The sequence below is a fragment of the Cyclopterus lumpus genome, chromosome 23, assembly GCF_009769545.1.
Source record: "Cyclopterus lumpus isolate fCycLum1 chromosome 23, fCycLum1.pri, whole genome shotgun sequence".
Classification (NCBI taxonomy): Eukaryota; Metazoa; Chordata; class Actinopteri; order Perciformes; family Cyclopteridae; genus Cyclopterus; species Cyclopterus lumpus.
The window spans coordinates 5,664,194-5,685,002 of NC_046988.1; the positions used below are offsets into that span (position 1 = coordinate 5,664,194).

The following is a 20,809-nucleotide window of genomic DNA, read 5'->3' on the forward strand; positions in this document are numbered from 1 at the left end:
AGAGCGTTTCAGAGATTGGGGAGAAAATGTTAATAGTTTAGCCTCCTGCCAACAACCGCATATGAGATACTGTAGATGGAGAGAAAAGGATGCTTTCTGCAGCTATGAGCTGAAGGCTCCACTATTATCAACATTTTAGCTCCATCTCTGAATCAGTCAAAACTCTCTTTTTGATAAATCTGTCTTCCTTTTTTGGGGGTTGTTTTGCAGTTTAGGCAGTTGTTGCCATGCTGGAAAAGCAACTATTCTTGCAGGATATTCTGCTGTTGAATCAGGCTTTCTCCATGTGAAGGCATGTGCACGTGCATCTGCATTTGTAGAACAGACACTAGAAACAAATAAATAACTTGTGTGTAGATTCTCTAAAGCCTGAAAACAGATCCAAGAAGCGGGAGTCTAGTTTTTTCACAGACCCCTTTAATTACAATATGCTGAAAGGTTATTATGGAATTGTTGGCCATTGATACTAAACATATACTGCCTTACCTAGTTTTAACACCGCAGAAAGAAACATGACAACATAACATAACACAACACAACACACACACACAAATAGTGACGTGGCTTGGTTGTGGGCTGCAGGTCTAATGAGGTCTCTCTCTCTCACGGTGTCTCTCTCCCAGGGCGGGGGGAGTCTGGTGGACTCCACTGGGGCCCTGCGGCTCCCGCTCTATACTGTCTGGCTGGAGCTCAATCAGAAGGAGGTAACCTCTGACCTCTAGTCTAGTCCCCACTGGTGCTCTTTCCCCCCGGGATCTAATGTAGTCCCTGCTCTGCTTCTAGTACAGTCTACCGGACTAACTCTACTGTACATTCTAACCACAGAGGTAACACGGCCTCTAACACTTGGGTGTTTGTTTTCATTTAGTCTGGCTATGGTCTGGTCTGGACTAATGAAGAGGCTGCGGTGGATTTTGGTTTGTTTTTCTGATTTAGTTTGGCCCTAGAAGGTGTGTCGACTTGGTAGTGGGCGGTTCCAATGTGACTTGGCTTTTTTCTGTCGCTCCGATATCGACATATGTGACTTCTTCGTTGACCTTTTAAACAAAACAGTGTGTTGTATAAGCAGAAGCAGAAATGACAGCCTTCCTCGACTTCTTCCTTTGAGGTTTGTTCAGGTGAGCTAAACATGTCTCAGATTTGGAAGGAGGACCGGCAGGTTGGTAGACACCCAGTGAGCGTTGATTCTGTGAGGGAGGATTAGCAACTTTCAGAAACTGTCAGAGATCTCTCCAGTAATGAGCACGGAGAACAAGTATCTCGGGGCCCGCACGGCTGCAGTTTAATTTAAGGGATTAACCTTTAGATCGTATCTTTAAGCTTCTCTTCTGTTACACTAAGATTCCTAATCTGCCTAAGTGGTTGGTATTAATTGGATAATTAGATAAATAATACTAGGAACTAATAATAGACACAAAAAGCAGGCTTCTGCACCTGTGGCTGTTGGAGTCACCTTCTTTTATAATGTGTGTGTGTGTGTGTGCGTGTGTGTGTGTATGGCTGGGTTAATAGGTTCAGATAAGTCAAAAGGAACAGTAAACATATTTAACATTATTATCGTCATATTTTAAAGATTTCTTTTCGAGCAATGATGCCACTTTGAATTCAGCAATGTAGGCACAACCATGTATATATATTGCAGTTTTGTGTGTAACCCCAGTTCTCTGAGTAGCATTAGTGACCTGTTTTACTATGGGATACACCCCCCTCACAAATTCACTTAAACACTTATTTCACCACACCAGCCCTGAGTTGGGGGTCATTCGCCTTCATGAACAGCTTAATCCATGCTGACACCGTGTCATTTAGTGACCTCTTCTCGCTTTGCGAAAGCCAAGCTATTTATAAGCTATACAGCTCAGGGCTAACTAGCTAAACTGCCCTCAATTACCAGGTCCGTGCGCTAGTTACCTGGGATATCGGTTGTGGATCAGCTGTGAGGATCACAGGGGATTTCTAACTTGTTTCCAAACAGTGTTGTGGCCTCTCTAGCCTTGGCAGCATTGTGTTGGTTAAGCTCCACGGTGCTATTCCAGCTTAGACCGTTAGGCTAGTTAGCCTCGAGCTACAGGTAGAGAAAAGCTCAGCGCAGGGGGGTCTCGACGCAGATGTTACCACTCATTCTTAAAACGCCCACATCAGTAGAACCTTTATGTGCTGACATTCATATGTGTGTGTGCGTGTGTGTGTGTCAGGATGAATGAGTTACCAGTCGTTATTGTGTCATTGAGGAATGACGATAAATCTGATGAATCTGTCACTACAGACCATCTTCATACATGAATGACAAACCCACTACATCTCTCTCCCTCTCTCAAGTATTCAACTTCACTCATGTGCGTGTGTGTGTGTGTGTGTGGGTGTGTGTGTGTGTGCGTGTGTGTGTGTGTGTGTGTCACTGAAAGGAGGAGATTTCACACACCTCAACTAAACCTCTTATTAAAGTTGAGAGAGACGGACAGACAGTGGAATTTTCTTGGGGAGGGAGAGAGAGAGATAAAAATGAAGTTGAGAGAGAGAACACATCCACATGTAGTTTATAACCATCCTCCTCCTCCTCCTCCTTCTGCGCCTCTCTGTCTCCTCATCTTATCTCTTTCCACTAATGTGAATCCCTTATCTCTTATATGATCCCTATCAAGTTCAGTTTTATTGCGCCACTGCTTTTACTGCTAAGCATTGGCATCACTCCTAGTGATCCTTAACCGCTTGACGTTGTGCTCTCTAGAGGGCTGTTTAGATAGTAGCGAGATTTGGTTTTTTGACTGTAAAATAAATAAGTTATATTTATATATGTATTCATATTTCTATATATTTATACCTTTAAAAACAACTGCCTGTTATTTTGTGCTATAGTATAAGATAGTTAGAATTTTTCTTTTTTTAAAAGCCCATTCCTTAGATGAAAAGGTTGATAACACTCTCATGACATGACAGTGATCTTTTAATTTGTCTTCGGGAGCAAGTAAGCAATAACTGGATAAAATAAATGTCTATTGCTTTAAGGATACACTTTCACTACTTTTGGAAACAATATTTCCCCACCCCCATCATCATTGCATTATTTGTTGCTAATGAAACATGTGCGGTGTTGTCTGTACAATTGTATCGCATGATATGAACTTTGACAACTAAACGTTGTTGCAAAACAGCAGCATCTTAATAATTCGCACTGCCGTCATTGTGTAAGCGAGCTAAGAAGTGGTAACCAAATGGCATTCCAGACTTCACCTTAAATCATCAAGTACCTTGCATCCTGATCCAAGGTACTTGATATAAAGGAAGCAAATCTAAAGATGAATTGTGCATAATAAGTCAAAGAGACAGAACCTGCCTCTAAAATATGCGCTACCGAGCCGTCGACAAGCATTCAATCAGAAGGTGATCCCATTGATGTCAGTGTACAGGCAGCTGGCCATGTTTGACGCGTTGTACTAGGAATTTTCCTTGAGCCGTTCCAAACAGGATACAGTTACCATTACCTCCGTGTATGTGTCCTCCACGCATTTGTTTTGCTGCTCGAAAGCTACGAGCCAACAATGGCTGCCGCCCATCTATTACACTGATAGATAGAAGTGTGATGAGACGATGAGGACAGCAGTAACATATAGGCTTGAACGCGGGACGTCGTAGTCCGCTAGGAAGCCTCCGGGAACTCTGTGTGTGTGTTTGAATAATTCACACTTCTAGGTTTACATTGCCAGAGGACAGGTGAGGTAATGTGGACATGACATGAGTCTTTTGCTACCAGAGGGAAGGTGGGTCACACTAGCCAAAACACACGCGCACACACACGTGCGCCTTAAAGCATCGGGAGATCGCATTTTCAAATATCCATCAAGTGTAATTTTCATCCAGGAGTCAGAGAAACAATGGCATTTCCTCTGGCGAGTCCAAATAAAATAAAACGCTGTGCGCCTTACTTCCTTTATTATTAGAATGGAGTGCAAGGCCGTCTGCAGCTCCGATAGCCACTTCCTGCCTCACACACACGCACACACACACACACACACACAAACAAGCTTGCCTCTTGCACTCACACTTAAACACATTCTGCAGACATCCTTTCCACAATCCACAAACACACGCACAAACACACAATCAACACAGAGTATTCCCTCCATCCCACTCTCTACGCACACACACTCACTCACTCACCCACCCACCCACCCACCCACCCACTCACTCACTCACACATATTTACTGGCCATTAGTTGCTCCTTTTGTCAGAGTTCAAGGTGTTTTTTGGCGAAGCTGTCGAACTATGTTGTGCATGGAACTCAATCTGTACAGCAAGGCTCTTTTTCCCGGCCACGGGGCTGGTTGAGTTATCATGTCGGCTTTGACAGACGTTAGTGTGTGTGTGTGTGTGTGTGTGATCCATGTCCTGCGTCAGTGTGTAGAAAGGAGCTCAGTCATATCTGGCGAAGGTGTGGGTGTTTATTCGCCGTGTTTCAGGCCCTCCGTCAGCTCGCGTCCTCTGCCCTCCTCGTCTTTGTGGCTAGCTGTGGGATCAAGTGCTTTACCATGGCGTCAGCAAGCCTATCGCCCCTGGAGACGACACCTTAGAGAGAAGGAATCTTCGACCGCCCCGAGTCGGGCGGAGGGTAAATGAGTGACTCTCATGGGGAGGGCCTCTCAATGTGGAGGGCCGAGTGCACTTTAGAACCAGGGGTCAGAACGAAGCCTGAAACCGTATGCAGTTGTTTGCTCAGCTAACAGACACTCAGCTAACTGAACACGAATGTTCAATTTGGGACATGGCATCAAGTGCAAAGATTTAAAATGTTTTAAAAATGTTTTAAAGCAAAGATCATGGTTCAAGATTCGAAATAAACAGCAGATAGAAAGACGTTTGTGTGAAACAATGTGCATTTATAATCCAGAGAATCCAATATTATTCTAACACTTACTTCATTTGCGTGGTTTTGAATAAGAAGTTTTAATTCCTTAAATAATTGTATGTGTTATAGCTCTATTAAAGGGCTACTCCGGTGATTTAGTATGGCACCTCCTTATAGTTGCTCATAGGAAATAGGGAGATAGGATGCCGACATTATCATGCTTTGGACATTTTGGCTTTGATATTATGTCAAGCGAATGGTTTCCGAAAGAGTGACTAGCAACATGCGCGGGTATGGTTCATCCTCTTCTGTAAGAGTTTGTGTGTAAAAGTGTGGGAATCGTAGGTATGAGCCCGGATCAGTTTATGTTCTAACAGCTGCGTTAATGCTCCTTTATCCCCTACACATTACACACAGACCCTAAACACATGCAGCACTTACACGCTGTGCAAATGCACGTCGGCCTATGAGTTAGCGGCACATGTAACAGCTGCTACCCCTGGGACTCTTGGGGTTGCGGGTCCATTATACGCAATATCTGGGTATCTCTCTCTCTCTCTCTCTCTCTCCTGTGCATTGCTTCCTGTCTTTATCTCATCCCCTGCTCGCTCGACTGAACTCAAAAGAGATGATAAGATTGTAATCAGCATAGCTACAGATTCCTCTGTCACTGAGTGAGGGATTTTCTCTCCCTGTCAAATTACCTTTTGTTGCCCTAGCAAACTTTTTTTTTTTTTTTTTACGGTTGTCACACTTTCACCCTCGTTTCCTTTTCCCCGCTGGTTTGAAAAGTCATCGGAGTCATCGTTTGACCCACATTTACTTTTCCCTTTTGCAACTTTTGCAAAATCTGGCGTCGAGTGAGATTTATAATGCACGGACCATAGTTTTGTGTACGATATTAAAAGCATATAGACAGGAAAGATGTCAAAAAGAATAATGTGTTCCTCCCGAGGGGCAGTTTTAACTAACTACACTACAAAACATTTAGTCCCAGTCACGTTTTTCTTGAATTTGGTCATACAGGAGAGGACGATGGCTGTTTTTCTCTACCCTTTTGCCCTTGATATTCTTTTTTTACTTCACTGCTGTTATGCATCTTTGAACACTGTGGTGAACTGTGTCGGGTCTTCATTGTTCTCCTGCCGCTGGCTGCACGTTGCCAACATTTCTTACAGCTTCAAGCTGCAGGCTTTGCTGCTTTCTGAACAAAACCAGATTATTATCTTTTCCCTTCTCTCACTCACTGGAGCAAGTCTCTTGATCACAGAAGACGTTCATGTATAAATCACAGCAGGGTAAAGCATCAAAGGTGACACATAGCAGATTCCACAAAACAAGACATGTTATGATGACGTCTCCTTGGAATAGGGGGAAATGTGGTGGATACTTTTCTCTTTTTTATGAAGTTTTAAAACATCATAAAAAGAGACTAAAAAATGACTAAAATCATTAGTTTATTTCAATAGTCAAGTTTCGGTCCTAATTTACCTCATTTCCTCGGCCACGCCTGACACGGCTTCTTCTATTGTCACACTTCCACGGAAAAGAGACCAAATTCTTGTTAAACTTTTCCTATCCTCACTTGTGCGTACGCAATGTGTTCATGAGTATGTGTGCGACGTGTTTTGAAAAATAACAAACAAATGAGATTAGAATTAAAGCAGTGGCGTCAGAGGTGTAGTACGGTTCAGTTGGCCTTCCTGTTTGTCTCTATGGAAAGTGTGACAGTGTTTTTTGGTGGAATCAGTGGAAACGGGGCACGTTGAAGGGAGTGGCAGCGATAAAGTCCCTGTGAGCTGGAAAATATGGCCAGACCGGAGCCCACCTGAGTTAAAATAGAAGACACTGCACCCCTCTGTTGCTCTATTTTTTGTGTACCGTCCGCTAGTTTCTCTTTTGTGTTTTTCTTTCAGTCTCTTATTTCTGGTCAGTCCACTTCCCTATTTTTGTGTGCCGCTCTCTCTGTTTTCCCCCTTTTCCTTTTGTTTGTAGTCTCTGCCCTACCAGTATCTCATTACTCTAATCATGTTTATGAAGCAGACAAACGCATGCACACGCGCAGTGTCTCGCTACGCATGACTCTCTTTCTTTCTTTCGCCATCGTTTCCCTGAAATCCCAAAATCCAAATGACTCAAATTAAACAATTCATTCGAGAACTCTCTCTCATTTTGAGCTGTTTACCGTTGATACGTCGCCACAGTGGTTTGAAAGTCTGCTACCAATCAAACTGCCATACTTTTAAAAAGCCTGAGTGCCTTTACGTAAACACTGCACTGCGATCAGATCTGGGATCTGTCGTCCCTTTGTTGTGTGTTGTTATAGTCATGAGAGTTGCCACTCTGCCAGGAGAGATAGCGGAGAGAGGTAACTAATCATGTTGTATGATTAGTTACCTCTCTCCGCAATAGGTAAACAACTCACGGCAAGAATATGAAATGTAAACACTGTCATTGTATTATATTGTATTGTAACGTATTCCTTTTATGTCTGTAATTGGCTTATATCTTTAGCTATGAAAAGAGGTGTTATTTAATTGGTGGAAACATTTTTTCATTGAAGTCCTCAAATTCCTTCTGCTTCCTGTTCCAAGGCCACTATTGTTAAGTAAAAAGCTCCATTGAACTCCGGTCTCAGGTTATATATTACAAGAACTAAAGCGATTTGGTGGCCTGGTTTTCTAAGCTGATCCACAATTTCTCAGATCAACATTTGTCGGCCACAGGCCTTGATGGAGGAATTAGCCTACTTTGTAATCATTAGGTGCCAGCTAATGCACACAATGGGCTTTTTGTCATCCTAAGCCAAGAAAGGCCTGTGCACTTCTGCTCCAAGTCGGCTAAAGTCAGAAAGACATTGCTTGTGTTGCTCTGACCTGCACTGACCGAGCACCAAAGCTCAGCCAAGTTTCTTACATGGAATAAAAAGAAATAAAGAAATAAATCAAGCATTAAAAGTTTTAACTAAATTCCATCAGTTAAGATTTACCATGACATTACACTGCAAGAAATAACACTCGGTGGGTAAAAGGAGACAATAGATGAAATTCCATAGAGCAGTGTTCCCAGCATTTATTATCAGACAAACTTGTACTTTTAGTCGTAGTATAAACTTAAGTACCTCTTTATCGACATGTAATCAATGGTTCGGTTTTTAAACAAGATATTATTTAACTCATAATGATATAAAAGTGGATGTTACAATGATGATGTCAGAATTTAGTTTTCATTTGCATTACTGCCAATATTGTTGTCGTTATTTAACCATTTATCTATTAACAATTTCAACTGTTTATCCATTACCTTTAGCTTTTAGCTATCTAATTTTACTATTTACTTATTAGCTTTAGCCTTTAGCTAACCTATCTATTTAACCTATATTTACTCATTAGCTTCAGCTTTTAGCTATCTTTTCTAATCATTTAATTATTGCCATTAGCTTGAAGTTAACCATTTATCCACCACTTTGAGCTTTTAGCCATCTTTCTGAACTATTTATCAATTAGCTTTAGGAAACTATGTTAACTGTATATTCATTAAACTCAGCTATCCTTTTCAACAATTCATCTGGTACTTTGAGCCGACTATTTCTCTTTGCTTCTCTGCTTGCTAGCTTGCCTGCTATTTTTCACGCACCTCATCATGTGTTATAGCTGACTCAATATATTGACATATCATGTTTTATTAATCTAATTACTTAAGGTGCTCCACAACCTTTACAACTATCCCCTTTAGTAAAAGAGGAATTAATAAATCCTTAGATACCTGGATCCTAACATGCAATTTATGTTGAATAACTGTATTTTGTTTTATTTTTCAGCCCAACATTGGGCGTCTCGGCATCCCTCATGGACCCTCTGAAGAAAAGGTGGCTGTAGTTGCAGTAGACGACTGTGACATCTCCATGGCGATTCGCTTCGGAAAGCAGATTGGCAACTACTCGTGTGCCGCCCAGGGCACCCAGACCGGACAGAAGAAGTAAGTTGGAGTCTTCCCTTCTCTTCCACTCATCTTTCTCTCTTTAGGTCTTACCGCTCGTTATCTACAATCCATCCAACGCGCGCTGACTAGTCAGACCGATAAGTAAAGATGCTGCACCTTCGGGGCTTCGTCAAAGTGCCTTTATTACAACAGATTACACAACTCTCATTCTACAACCCTCTCCACCTTTTGTCTTTTAATCTGAGTGTTAATCCTCATGGTCAGACACCGGGCCTCAGAAACCCAAAAGCTCACCTCAACGCAGGCGTAATCCGACTTACTGTGTGATTCCCGCACAGTAATTCATTTTTATGTTTCTACCGTGAGACTTTTTTTTTAATGAGTCTGATGTAGAGCTAGCATGCTGAGACACATTTAGGTTGCAGAGGGTGGGGACAGAGAGAACTTCAAAGAGGAGTTAATGAGGTTACATTCCTTCAGGAACTTGTTGCACAGGTCACATAAGCTGAGAGGCGTTTGGATACCTAAACTAGGTTGGAATATACAGATATACATTACGCTGGTGTGTAATGTGACGCAAACAAGCAAACGCCTGGAGAATTGTTGTGGATAGTTGACACGATCCAGAGTGAGATTGAGGCACAGAACAGCACTGTTTAGAGGGAGGGTGAACCTTAGAAATGCCACTGAAACAGAAACAATCACTCAGCTTTTAAAACCAGATTATCTTTGGTGCAAATCTGTATTTTAAGAACCTTTGTTAAGGTCTATACAGTGACCCATCACATGTATTAACTATGCCTTACACTGTACTTTTACACTGCAATGCTCTGCTATTCCTGTGGCAACTCTGTACAGACATGTATGTCTCTGCATAATGTCCTCAAGACAACATACTTGGAAAGCGAGTAAAGTTTGGATTGACTTCTCACACCCACACTTTGTCATGTGAATTATCCTAATATATTTTCATGTTATCATTTCAATTGTAGAATTTAAATTAAAGACGCTTGACTAAATACAAACTCAAAACAATGCAAAAACATTCCCTGTTGCAAAATATCTTGAATTCATTCATTGATATTAATGGAATTTAAATGCTTCACCTTGAAAACAACCATCAAACCTAGTAATCTATCAGGTCGCATTATTAATACACAAACACATTCTTATGTGATATTTTGAGGCAATTCAGAGCATTGATATCTCCGATGAACTATTGCCGTTTATGGCTCTAAAACCACATCAGATTTTATTGTATATTATTTCCTTAAAGAGTCTTTGAATAAGCTTCCCATGCTCCTGACTGCACATCATTGTTTGTGCTGTATGCACACGACATGCAACGGTTTAGCATTGCATTAGATTAAGTCTCCTCCAGCACTTTGGTGTCTGATGTTGAGTGTTTGAGAGGCTGGAGGTGTAAGCAGCTTCTACATGACCTACTATGTGCAACCTGACAGGTTAAAACCTTGGAAACTTATTTCAGAAATATCAGTCATGCTAAGGGCTTATGCTTTACCTCAGTCACCCTTTCTGGTCTAAAGAGGCTGTCACAGATTTACAAGTAGGATAGAATTGAACAATCCTGAACATCATTATTATTATTTGTATTTTTTGTATTATTTGTTCAACAACAGTCAAATATGGGTTTCATCATTGCAGATCTGAATAAATGTGTTTGTGTCCAAACCCGGCTCTAATTTTCTGGTTTCTTGTAATTAAAAGTATTTCACATCGACGCACACACACACACACACTCTGTATATATTTAGAGTAGAAGAGTATATATACATTTTCTTTTTGTGTCGTCTGCAGGTCTCTGGACTTGACAGGGCCGCTGCTGCTAGGCGGCGTTCCCAACCTCCCCGAGGACTTCCCGGTGGGGAACAGAGACTTTGTGGGCTGCATGAGAAACCTCAGCATCGACAGCAAACCCATCGACATGGCCAGCTACGTCGCTAACAACGGCACCGAAGCAGGTTGGACATGCTGCATTGTTAATGAAACATAGACAAGAGGAACACCTTAATGCCTTGCTTTTGCAAAACACCTACCATTAGCAGTGAGCTAAAGTTAGCGTGTTTTTCGATTTTCCCTTGCAGCCCATAAATAGATGCATGGTACATTGGGCAAACATATTGATTATGATGTGTTTGATGTCAAGGTTGTCCGGCGAAGAAAAACTTTTGCATGGACGACCTGTGCCAGAATGGAGGAGTGTGTGTCAGCAGGTGGGACACCCACAGCTGCGACTGCCCAACCGGCTACGGAGGCAAGAATTGTGAACAAGGTAAGAAGAAGAATCATGATGGAGTGCAAAGAAAAGTGTCTGTAATTACATCTTTGCATCAACATATGCATTCATATACAGGTTTGTCTTTGGCCAAATGTGCCTTCATCTACACGCTCCTCCTGTGAGCTTCTTTGCTTACATGCTGTAAGTGCACAGTGTGTATGTGTGTGTCTCAAGGACTTCCAGGAAATGGTTTGTGCTTGGGAGATCAAATGGGATAAGGAGCGCCTCCCCTGACTCAGTCTGACTCATGCAGCAGCCACAATGGAGATTCACAGTGAAGCCTCTGCTCACTACTGAACAGACACTAAACATGGCCTCAGGTTCAGAGTTTAAGTAGAATAACAAACTCTGACTCACTCATCAAAACCCTGACAAAGGATACAAACTAAACACACACACTGACCCAATGGCTGTCCTCTGTGTGTCTCTGTTGCCACCCCGTGTTACTCTGGTGCTGACCTACATACAGCACTTAAAGACAGATAGATAGTGAGGGATTGAACATATGGCGGTGTTTCCTTGTTAGTCGAAACGTAAAAGCATCACAGTGTTTTTATTCACACTCTATAACACCATCTCATGTTCTTCTACGGTAAGGAGATAACTTTGATTTGCTCCTTCGGGGCGAGCATCTGAACAATGTGTGAAGGTGTGAATTCCTCTCCTCGTCCCCCCCCCTTTTCGCCGATGAGGTAGCCACCTAGACAGCGCCAGGCACCAGTATCCACTATCTGAACTGGGCCGGATCACAGCAAGCTGGGATAAAGGTTTTGGCCGCACTGCTGCTTGTTGACACGTTTGGTTTGCAGGCTTCGCACACCTGCCACACGGGAAACAAGAGATTCATTAACTGCCAAAATCATCCACACTGTACATGAAGAGAATGAATTCCAGATCGGATCATATTTCAATTGGACAGACCATTGTTTAAAAACAAGGCATGAATTATGTCACGCTAACTTAAAGCAGATTACAGTCAGGCTAAATATAAGCATGCTGTACACTGGAAAATATTTGCTTCTACATGGGCGGCAGTAGCTCGTTATGACAAGTATGTGGATCTCTGTATTGGTGTCAAACAAGCTGTTGCCGTAATTGAGGATTTGTTTATAGTTAACATACCTGGTTAATACCTTTAATATGTTTGAGGAAAGTGTGAAAGTTGCTCAGGCGAGAAATAATGAGTCTCAGTTGGACCTGGCTGCAGACTTTTGGATGTCTTGATCTGCTAAAGTCCTCCAACCCGGTCAAAGCGCCACTGTGCCTGCTCTCCCATCCGCAAACTGTAGCTTGTACAGAACCGTGTGAACCTCCCGCTGATCCAACACAATTAAAGGGCTGAGATTAGCACTGCATACCACATTTTTGCGCAATCTCTTAATACTACTGTAAGAAAATATGAGCTTTAGCATAATAAATATTATTTAATTACAGCACGGTAACAGGCTAAACTTAGATGGTGAACCGGATGATGAATGATGTGTTTTTTCACAATGAGCATGCTAGCATACTGATGGAGCATGCTAACCTGCTCACATTTGGCATTTTCGAGGAGTGGCTAATTTTTAGGTTTTTTTTGTACTCCTTTGGTAAAGCAGTCGGCCTAAAGCCACTGTAGCTACCGGTTACCACAAACAAATACATGCTTTGTCTCATAATTACGGCATGCATATGTGTGTATTTCTGAGAGCTCCTGTTGAAATATGTGCCCCGGGGAACCGAGAACATACAGGATTTATGCTTTATTTTGTCCAGGAGGAAGCACTGTATGTTGGGCTGAAAGGTGGACCCTTGCTTGTGTCAAGTGTGTTTGCATTAGTGTTTCTTGATTTACAGAATGTCTCTTGACATTGAATGTTTGTCTAAGAATTACTGTGTAGTAATCCCTAGACACAAAGGAATAATTAAATCACATGGAATTAAAAACAGAAGTGATCGTAACCAGACAAATGTCACGTTTCAGTAAGCAAACTGTTCATTCTGAAGCCACTGAATGCTTTGAAGTTCTATCGGGTTTCTTTTTATTAGTGTAATTACAGTAAAACTCAAATGTGACTGCCTCAATCTCAAAAGAGTGGTGGTGTTACTGCAGGTGTTCCACAAAATAAAGACCCCTTTCTCTTCTTGCCTCATGTCACAAAGGCCGTGGTTACACTTGTCTTGTTCAGTGCAACATTTGTTATCAGATGTGCCAGATTGCAACCTCAGCTGTGTCCACACATGTGTGTCCACACCGGACACTGGCCAGGCCTCCTCGGCATGTGATCAGTCTGATCGGATCCCAATGCGAGCGAGTTCCAATCACGGATCTTGTTTTTCTTTCATGAAGAGGGTAATTTTGTTGGACATGATTGATCATGTCTGTTAAATCATATTGAAACTCTGACACCTTTAGCTTCATGTGCAGCAGAGGTACAGCAATCCAGCAGATCTCTGTGAAGACTGACCTGTAGATCATTGCTTCTCTCATCAGTGCTCTAATATGTTAATTGTAATAACACCAATGCTTCAATATAAATGTGGCACAGAATTATCCTTAAAATGCTAAACACTAAGGATGTTTTCCCCTTACTCTTCCTCCCTGCTTGTCCAGTGATGCCATCTCCTCAGTTCTTTGACGGCCAAGCGCTGGTCTCCTGGAGCGAGACGGACATTACCGTCGCTGTTCCCTGGTTCATGGGCCTCATGTTCCGCACCAGGCAGCCCGCTGGCACTCTGATGCAAGCCAATGCCGGAGCCCACGCCACCATCAACCTCATGGTGAGATACAATACATGGCACAATGTCAACAATTTATTGTCAACGGAAATGTCATCGTCATCAGCATATAGTGTAATCTTATTTTTGGGACTTAATTTCCCTCCAGTCGAGAATACTTTCTGAATGGATATGAAAGTAAAACAAATGTCTTTCCCACCATTCAGGTGAGTGAGCAGCATATTCGTATGGAGGTGTTTCGGAGGCAGCAGCTGGTTGCATCGCTGCGCTTTGCACAAGTTCGCGTCAATGACGGGGAGTGGCATCACCTGTTGGTAGAGCTGAGAAGCGCCAAAGACGGCAAGGACATCAAATACATGGCTTATGTGTCCCTGGACTATGGCATGTACCAGGTACAGGCAAATTGCATCACAGCTAGAAAAAGATGTACACAAGTTTTTAAGAAAAATAGAGTTCTCATATATATTTTTTTAAGCAGAAGTCAGTAGAGCTCGGTAATGACCTCCCAGGATTGAAGCTGCAAACTCTTCATGTTGGAGGTTTGCCTGGAGAGGGAAACCATGTCAGAAAAGGATTTGTTGGTTGCATACAGGTACGTGTATTTTCAAATTTCAAAAGAATTGTAACAGTAGTTTTCTATTTTCCTGGACCATTTCTTATTTTTCTGAACCGTTTTCTTGTCCTGCTTCTTCTCATCAATGTGCGCCGTCCATTAGGGAGTGCGCATGGGTGAGACGTCCACCAACGTGGCCAATGTGAACATGGCGCAGGGCCTAAAGATCCGCGTGGAAGACGGCTGCGACCTGGCTGACCCCTGCGACTCCAACATCTGCCCTGAGAACAGCCACTGCAGCGATGACTGGAGCACGCACACCTGTGTCTGTGACCCAGGTAATATACACTTAATAACAACATACACTTCAGCTAAACTCTTAATATTCCTCGGTTAAGCTCGCATATCATTCCTCACTCTTTTCTCTTTGAACTCAGGTTTTTTTGGGAAGGAGTGTGTAGATGCTTGCCAGCTCAACCCTTGCGAGCACATTTCCACTTGCGTTCGGAAACCAAGTTCATCCCACGGCTACACCTGTGAATGTGGACAGAACCACTACGGCCAGTACTGTGAAAACAAGTAAGGTCCCTTCCTCTCTCTGTGTGTGTTAGACGTTGGATTTTCCCCTTCTATCATTTGAAGAAACTCAATCTTTATTGCACTTTATTGTGCCATAAAGCAGCTTCAATCAGATTCAATCAGTAGAACCTAGTGTAATATTCGCTTCAGAAACTTGTTTATGGTCTTAAAGTTGTACTTTTTAGATCTTTACTTTTGAAAAATCACATTTTGGACATTTTACAGTAGCTTTGCATGCTGAAATCTCCCTCCCAGAACATCATTTGTATCCAGATGTTAAAAATGAAGCAGGCTCCCAGAGACAAAGCACACTAATCTCCTTTAGTTATGTTAGGCTCTTGCTCTTTTTGTCATGTTGCCAATGTCCTGAGTCTTTCATAGCGGCTTTATTGGTATTGGTCAGTAATCTGAGCTTGATGTGTGTGTGTGTGTGTGTGTGTGTGTGTGTGTGTGTGTGTGCGTGAGAGAGAAAGAAAGAGAGAGAGAGAGAGTGGAATTATCAGACTTAAAAAATAAATAATAAAATGATTAGGCGGCATTTGGAAAGTGTCTATCCGCACGGTAAGTGGCGAGTTGGTTCTGCACTGTCAGCATTGTCTGAGAGGGCACGTGAATTAGCCAGCCCCGATTGAGAAGCAGTCGGTTCCCCCTGACCCCTATGACACGCATCACGTCCTGTCTTAAGCAGGATGTGGGATTCCCCCTTCACGCCTGACTGATCCTCCATAGGTGTTCAGTCACCGCCGCCCTCATACTGCTGCTCGTCCCCTATCAGATCACATCGCTCAGCCGGAGTTTGCATCTCTCTCTGCCATTGAGAGAGAAAGAGAGTCTCTGTGTGTGTTTGTATGAATGAGTCGCAGCTGAACCACTGACTTAAAAGTGCGGAGGAAGTTTATTCTAGATTCAGGGCGACAAAGAGCGTTTAGTTGTAGATAAACTTCACAGATAGCTATCAGATTTGGAGTATTTTGTGCAAGTTGATAGCATGTCAGTAGATGGCAAAACCCGATCAACCATCACTTTGCTTGTTTGACACATTATTTTGATCTTGCTCCACAGAAGGTGGACTGGTCCAGTGCGCCTTAACCATCACATTTCTTTTCATCTCTCTCACATTACAATTTAATGATCGAAAGGAAACACCTGTGTCTTATTAGTTAATTATAATGTAGTGTCATGCGGGCATAGACGAGAGAAAGAAATCTAGTTCAAAAATACAGTTTTGTGGTTATTTTGAAACTGCAGGTAGTTTAGAGCAGATAGTTTTCTACACGTATGGTGAACAAAGTAAATTTTAGTTTGCAATGCAAGTGTGCTGAAACCTGTAATAACTGATATGTTTAGCCCCCTTCACATGGTCACAATGTTTTTGTTGAATTGTTATAACAAAGATATATATTAAAGCCGCTTTAATTAACCTGAATTTGTGTTTGATATCAGAGTGGAGAAGCCATGTGCTCAAGGTTGGTGGGGCAGTCCTGTGTGTGGACCCTGTAACTGTGATACTAACAGAGGATTTCATAAAGACTGCAACAAGACCACTGGAGAGTGTCGCTGCAAGGTAAAATTCCGATACTTACATTACCTGGTTTGATACACTTACTATTACTTTTTTGTGATTTACCAGCAAACGTTGCTCAAGACAGCAGACAAACTGAGAAGCGAAGCAATGTAACATTTGAAAGAAGAAATAACACAATACTCTTGAAGATGAAACGTTTAAATATGCTATTGGTCATTAGTGTCTTCTCCCTTCCTGCAGGAAAACCACTATCGTCCAGAAGGCGAGGACACTTGTTACCCCTGTGAGTGTTTCTCTCTTGGCTCCGAGTCTCGAACATGCGACGCCATCACTGGGCAGTGCCCCTGTAAAGGAGGAGTCATCGGTCGTCAGTGTAACCGCTGTGATAACCCCTTCGCCGAGGTCACTCCCACTGGATGCGAGGGTATGTGTATTTAAAATATGATCTTTACTGATATCATACAACTTGTTTTCTAGCAACTACGGCACAGAAACAAGAATTTGAGTGGCTACAATCTTAAACAGTTTCTCTGAAAGTAGTAACGTTTTAAATTGGCCTTGCAAAAGAGCACATGTGTACTCACATTAAATAGGCAAGACATAACATTTACTTTATAATAGGGTTAACATTAACCAAACATTAAAATTGAAGTAAAACACAAGTGCATAGCTATTGCTAAATACTGTCAAAGAAAAGCGAAAGTCTGAGACATTTCTCTTTAAGAAAACAAGGGTTTGCTGTGGTCATGACAAGGACAGTTGTGACAAAACTATTTCAGAAATTGGGTGTATTATTCCTTTAAATGTTCCGGTTCACGGAGTCTGTTCACAGAGTGAACCGGAACAGACCTCGATGAAAAGTGTCAAAAGGAGACAAATATTGTCGCTCACGTCTGCTGGTGCCTCGGTTGAGCTAAATGCCCGTCTTTGTCACCACCCAGTCAAGCAGAAGAGGCAAGTCTGGCTAGTGAGCTGACTTGGCAAGAGGACCGCACACGCACAATACAGTAGAGATGAATAGAAGACAAAGCCACTGAGTCCAGAAACTGAATGTCAATGTGCTGACTGTTTGACCCAATATGAAGCTCTCCAGTCCATGGACGTGTTTGGACTAGTAATGGATGTGAAACTATATGACAAGATGGTTCCTTTTGTTTCAAAATCTTGCTTTGTTCATTTATGATCAAGCGGATTTAACATTATTTCACATCTAAAAGGGACAAATACATTCCGATGCAGGGAAGGAGTGAGACTCAAACAAGCAAGATGCCATCCATGGCAGGCCTCATACCAATCTGTCAGCTATAGTCGGTTAATGTCATCACAGCCTTTAGTCACGACAGAATGTCTTTTTTGCCTGATACATCAGTGTGATGGAAGCTGTATGTGTGTCTACCTACTGAGAGCCTTACGTTTTAAACCATATTCACATTATAACCTTCACATTATTTGTTTATCCTTTTCCTCCACAGTGGTGTACGAGGGCTGTCCCAAGGCGTTTGATGCAGACATCTGGTGGCCCAAGACCAAATTTGGACGACCCGCCGCAATGAACTGTCCCAAAGGATCAATCGGTGAGTGCTTTTAAAGGTCTCTGATGACAAAAGCAACATGTGGTGTAATTATTTTGCAACAGTGTGTGGTCCACTTGAAATGAATGGAGAGCAAAAGAGTTTCAGGCCACTAATTTATATCGAGGGCAATGGCAATGAACCAGTTTTATCGTCCCATTTCGGCAAAATTTAAAGGAATAATTTAACATTTTATTTTAGACACTTTTCCCCCCCCAGTTTTAATGACTAGCTAAACCTGCCACTGGCTAGTTTAGCTTGCTAACAGCAACCCCATAGCCACAAGTGGCAGTTACAGGATAATGTTGTATGGTAAACCATATTGGACCAACAAAATTAGAAATATTCCATAAAGTAAGCTAACTGACTTTGCAATGTTAGTTAGAAAGCCATATTTACCTAAAGCTATTAGACCATTTAACGTAGCGGCAAAACTCCTGAATCCTGTTTTATTGCTTATGAATTCAACTCTACATTCTTAAGACTAAGATTGTGTTGTTTCTTTTTTTTCAAAAGTCACATGCTCTCACTTTATGAAAAAGTAAGAAACACGCTGGTCTTCACTGCAGTTTTATTAAGCTGCATGAGTGGCTTTGTGTTCGTGAGTTAATGTGTTTTAAGGCACACACTCTGTCACGGGACGAAAACCAGGGACCCAAAGCACGACTCACGAAACCGAGGTAACAAATAATAATCCTTCACTGGAGTAACGGCAGGAACAGAACAGACAGAAACAGGGAAACAGACTACGGCACGCTAGAGCACTCGGTCAGAAAACACAAGACGAGTGCAAGTGAGGGGACCTAATTAGTGAGGGACTAACGAGGGAATGGGCTGCAGGTGAGACGGGCATGAGGACCAGGTGAAGGGAATGAGAGATGATCAGGTGTGAAGCAGGATCTGGAACGACATTAGAGTTAGTAAAAAACAGGATGAAAACAACTACTAAAAGAAAGAAGGTGTGGAGCTGAACTGTTACACACTCTCTATCTCACGACACAGTTATAAGACTCGTTGATTGGTCCATTAATTCACCAGAGAATTCTCATCGGCCAATCATGTACATGTGTGTCTGTAGAAAACACCAGGTACACTAAGAGCCTCCTCCAGCAGGTTGTGTGTGTGAGAGAGGAAGATAGTCCAACTCAAGACTTGTGTTCACTGACCTATTTCTCAGTAAAGCCCTGGCACTTTCCTGGTTACACCCTTAGATACCGCCATCGCCATGGCGACCCCTTTTGTCTTCTCCCCAGACTCATTGGGGAATTTTATACGCCAACGCTGCTCGTCGCCTTCTCTTAGCTCGAACCCACTGGCAAGTCCTTCAGCCATCTCTTCCTTTGCAACAATGGCATTAGAAGAGACTTTGCATTTGGATGAAGCCTTTTCTGAATCAGACTGGAGCGAGTGTCAAATATTTAAACCACGAAGACAGGAAGTGTTTGACATTTTTCAGGTATTTAACATATTCTGAGCCGTTGGGATCTTTTTAAGGACAATGTGAATCAAACTAGACTTTTTAACCCCAACCCCCCCCAAATGTAGTTGCCTGTTCCTTTTTTTGTTAAGCAATGTCTGTATCCCATTCTGATTGCATACAGCCCCAACAACCTTCATTAATAAGGTTGGGCAAGCTTTGTATGAAAAAATAAAGAATCAAAATATCTTTCGGATATCAGTTCAAAACTGTTTATATAGTTTAGAGAATATATTGTATGCACTCACACACATAAGATGTTTAACTTGTCCTCATGGATGTCTGGGAAACAGTTGCCAGAAACATATTTCAATTTCATATTTTTTTTTAAGGTACTGCCATTCGCCACTGCAACGATGAGAAGGGCTGGTTGTCGCCTGAGCTCTTCAACTGCACCACCGTCTCCTTCTCCCATCTGAAGAAGCTGGTGAGTGCTACACACAATAAAGCATTATGCTGTCGCTTTCAGCTGAACATCTTTTACGCAATGATGACAGTTTTCAAGGTCTATGAAGCCTTTGAATAAAGTGAAAAAGTAATTATCTCTGAACTCAAATTCTTCCTTGTTTTCTTCCTGTTTGAATATGAAGTTCTCATCAGGCTGTTAATGCCTCTGTACACGGCATTGGTCTCCCTTAATAATGATCAGAATGATTGAACTATGGATCGTAAGGGAGCTGATGCGTCAGCAACGGTGCCATTTCATAGGAGGAAGTCTGTATAGTATCGCATCTGTAAAAAGAGATGACAGGTTGCTCTGTGTACTCAACCACAGATGAGTTTTCAAAAAGGTGTCAGCTGGTCTCTATATACTAAATGATTAAGCCACTACAATAAAGGCCTATTATTATTTTCTTCCTTGTTGTTACTTGTTATTATATTCTGGACTGCCTGGATCGCCTTTCTGTTTATAGTATTGCACCTATTGTGTTTGAACATGAACCTAATACTCGAGACGGGAGCTTCTCAAAGCCCCGCTAATCCTGGGATTGACCAATTTCTATTATGTTTCATCGCAGCCACTCAGCTCGCCTTTGCCTTGACCTGCTGGTTCTCTCTCCATCCCTCGACCCTCCTTTTTCCTGCAGAACGAGGACCTGCGTCGCAACAGCTCCAGGATGGACGGTGAGCTCTCCAAGACCATTGTGCGCTTGCTCCACAGCTCCACCAACAACACGCAGCATTACTACGGCAACGACGTGAAGACCGCCGCCCAGCTGCTGAATCACGTGCTGCAGTATGAGAGCCGGCAGGCGGGGTTCGATCTCACCGCCATGAGGGACGCCGAGTTCAACGAGGTA

General features: G+C 42.4%; 1 protein-coding gene across 2 annotated transcripts in view; it reads left to right on the top strand.

The window, feature by feature from the left end:
- Window positions 1–20,809, top strand: part of celsr1a (cadherin EGF LAG seven-pass G-type receptor 1a) — a 77,857-nt gene that overhangs the window by 45,542 nt on the left and 11,506 nt on the right. For both annotated transcript variants that reach the window (XM_034525888.1, XM_034525887.1), the window contains exons 7-19: window positions 8,665–8,822; window positions 10,605–10,768; window positions 10,954–11,079; window positions 13,679–13,845; window positions 14,010–14,195; window positions 14,282–14,395; window positions 14,520–14,694; window positions 14,794–14,935; window positions 16,379–16,499; window positions 16,701–16,884; window positions 17,933–18,034; window positions 19,841–19,935; window positions 20,597–20,806. In XM_034525888.1, coding sequence (XP_034381779.1) covers window positions 8,665–8,822; window positions 10,605–10,768; window positions 10,954–11,079; window positions 13,679–13,845; window positions 14,010–14,195; window positions 14,282–14,395; window positions 14,520–14,694; window positions 14,794–14,935; window positions 16,379–16,499; window positions 16,701–16,884; window positions 17,933–18,034; window positions 19,841–19,935; window positions 20,597–20,806 — 1,944 coding nt within the window. The remainder of the gene's footprint in view (window positions 1–8,664; window positions 8,823–10,604; window positions 10,769–10,953; window positions 11,080–13,678; window positions 13,846–14,009; window positions 14,196–14,281; window positions 14,396–14,519; window positions 14,695–14,793; window positions 14,936–16,378; window positions 16,500–16,700; window positions 16,885–17,932; window positions 18,035–19,840; window positions 19,936–20,596; window positions 20,807–20,809) is intronic.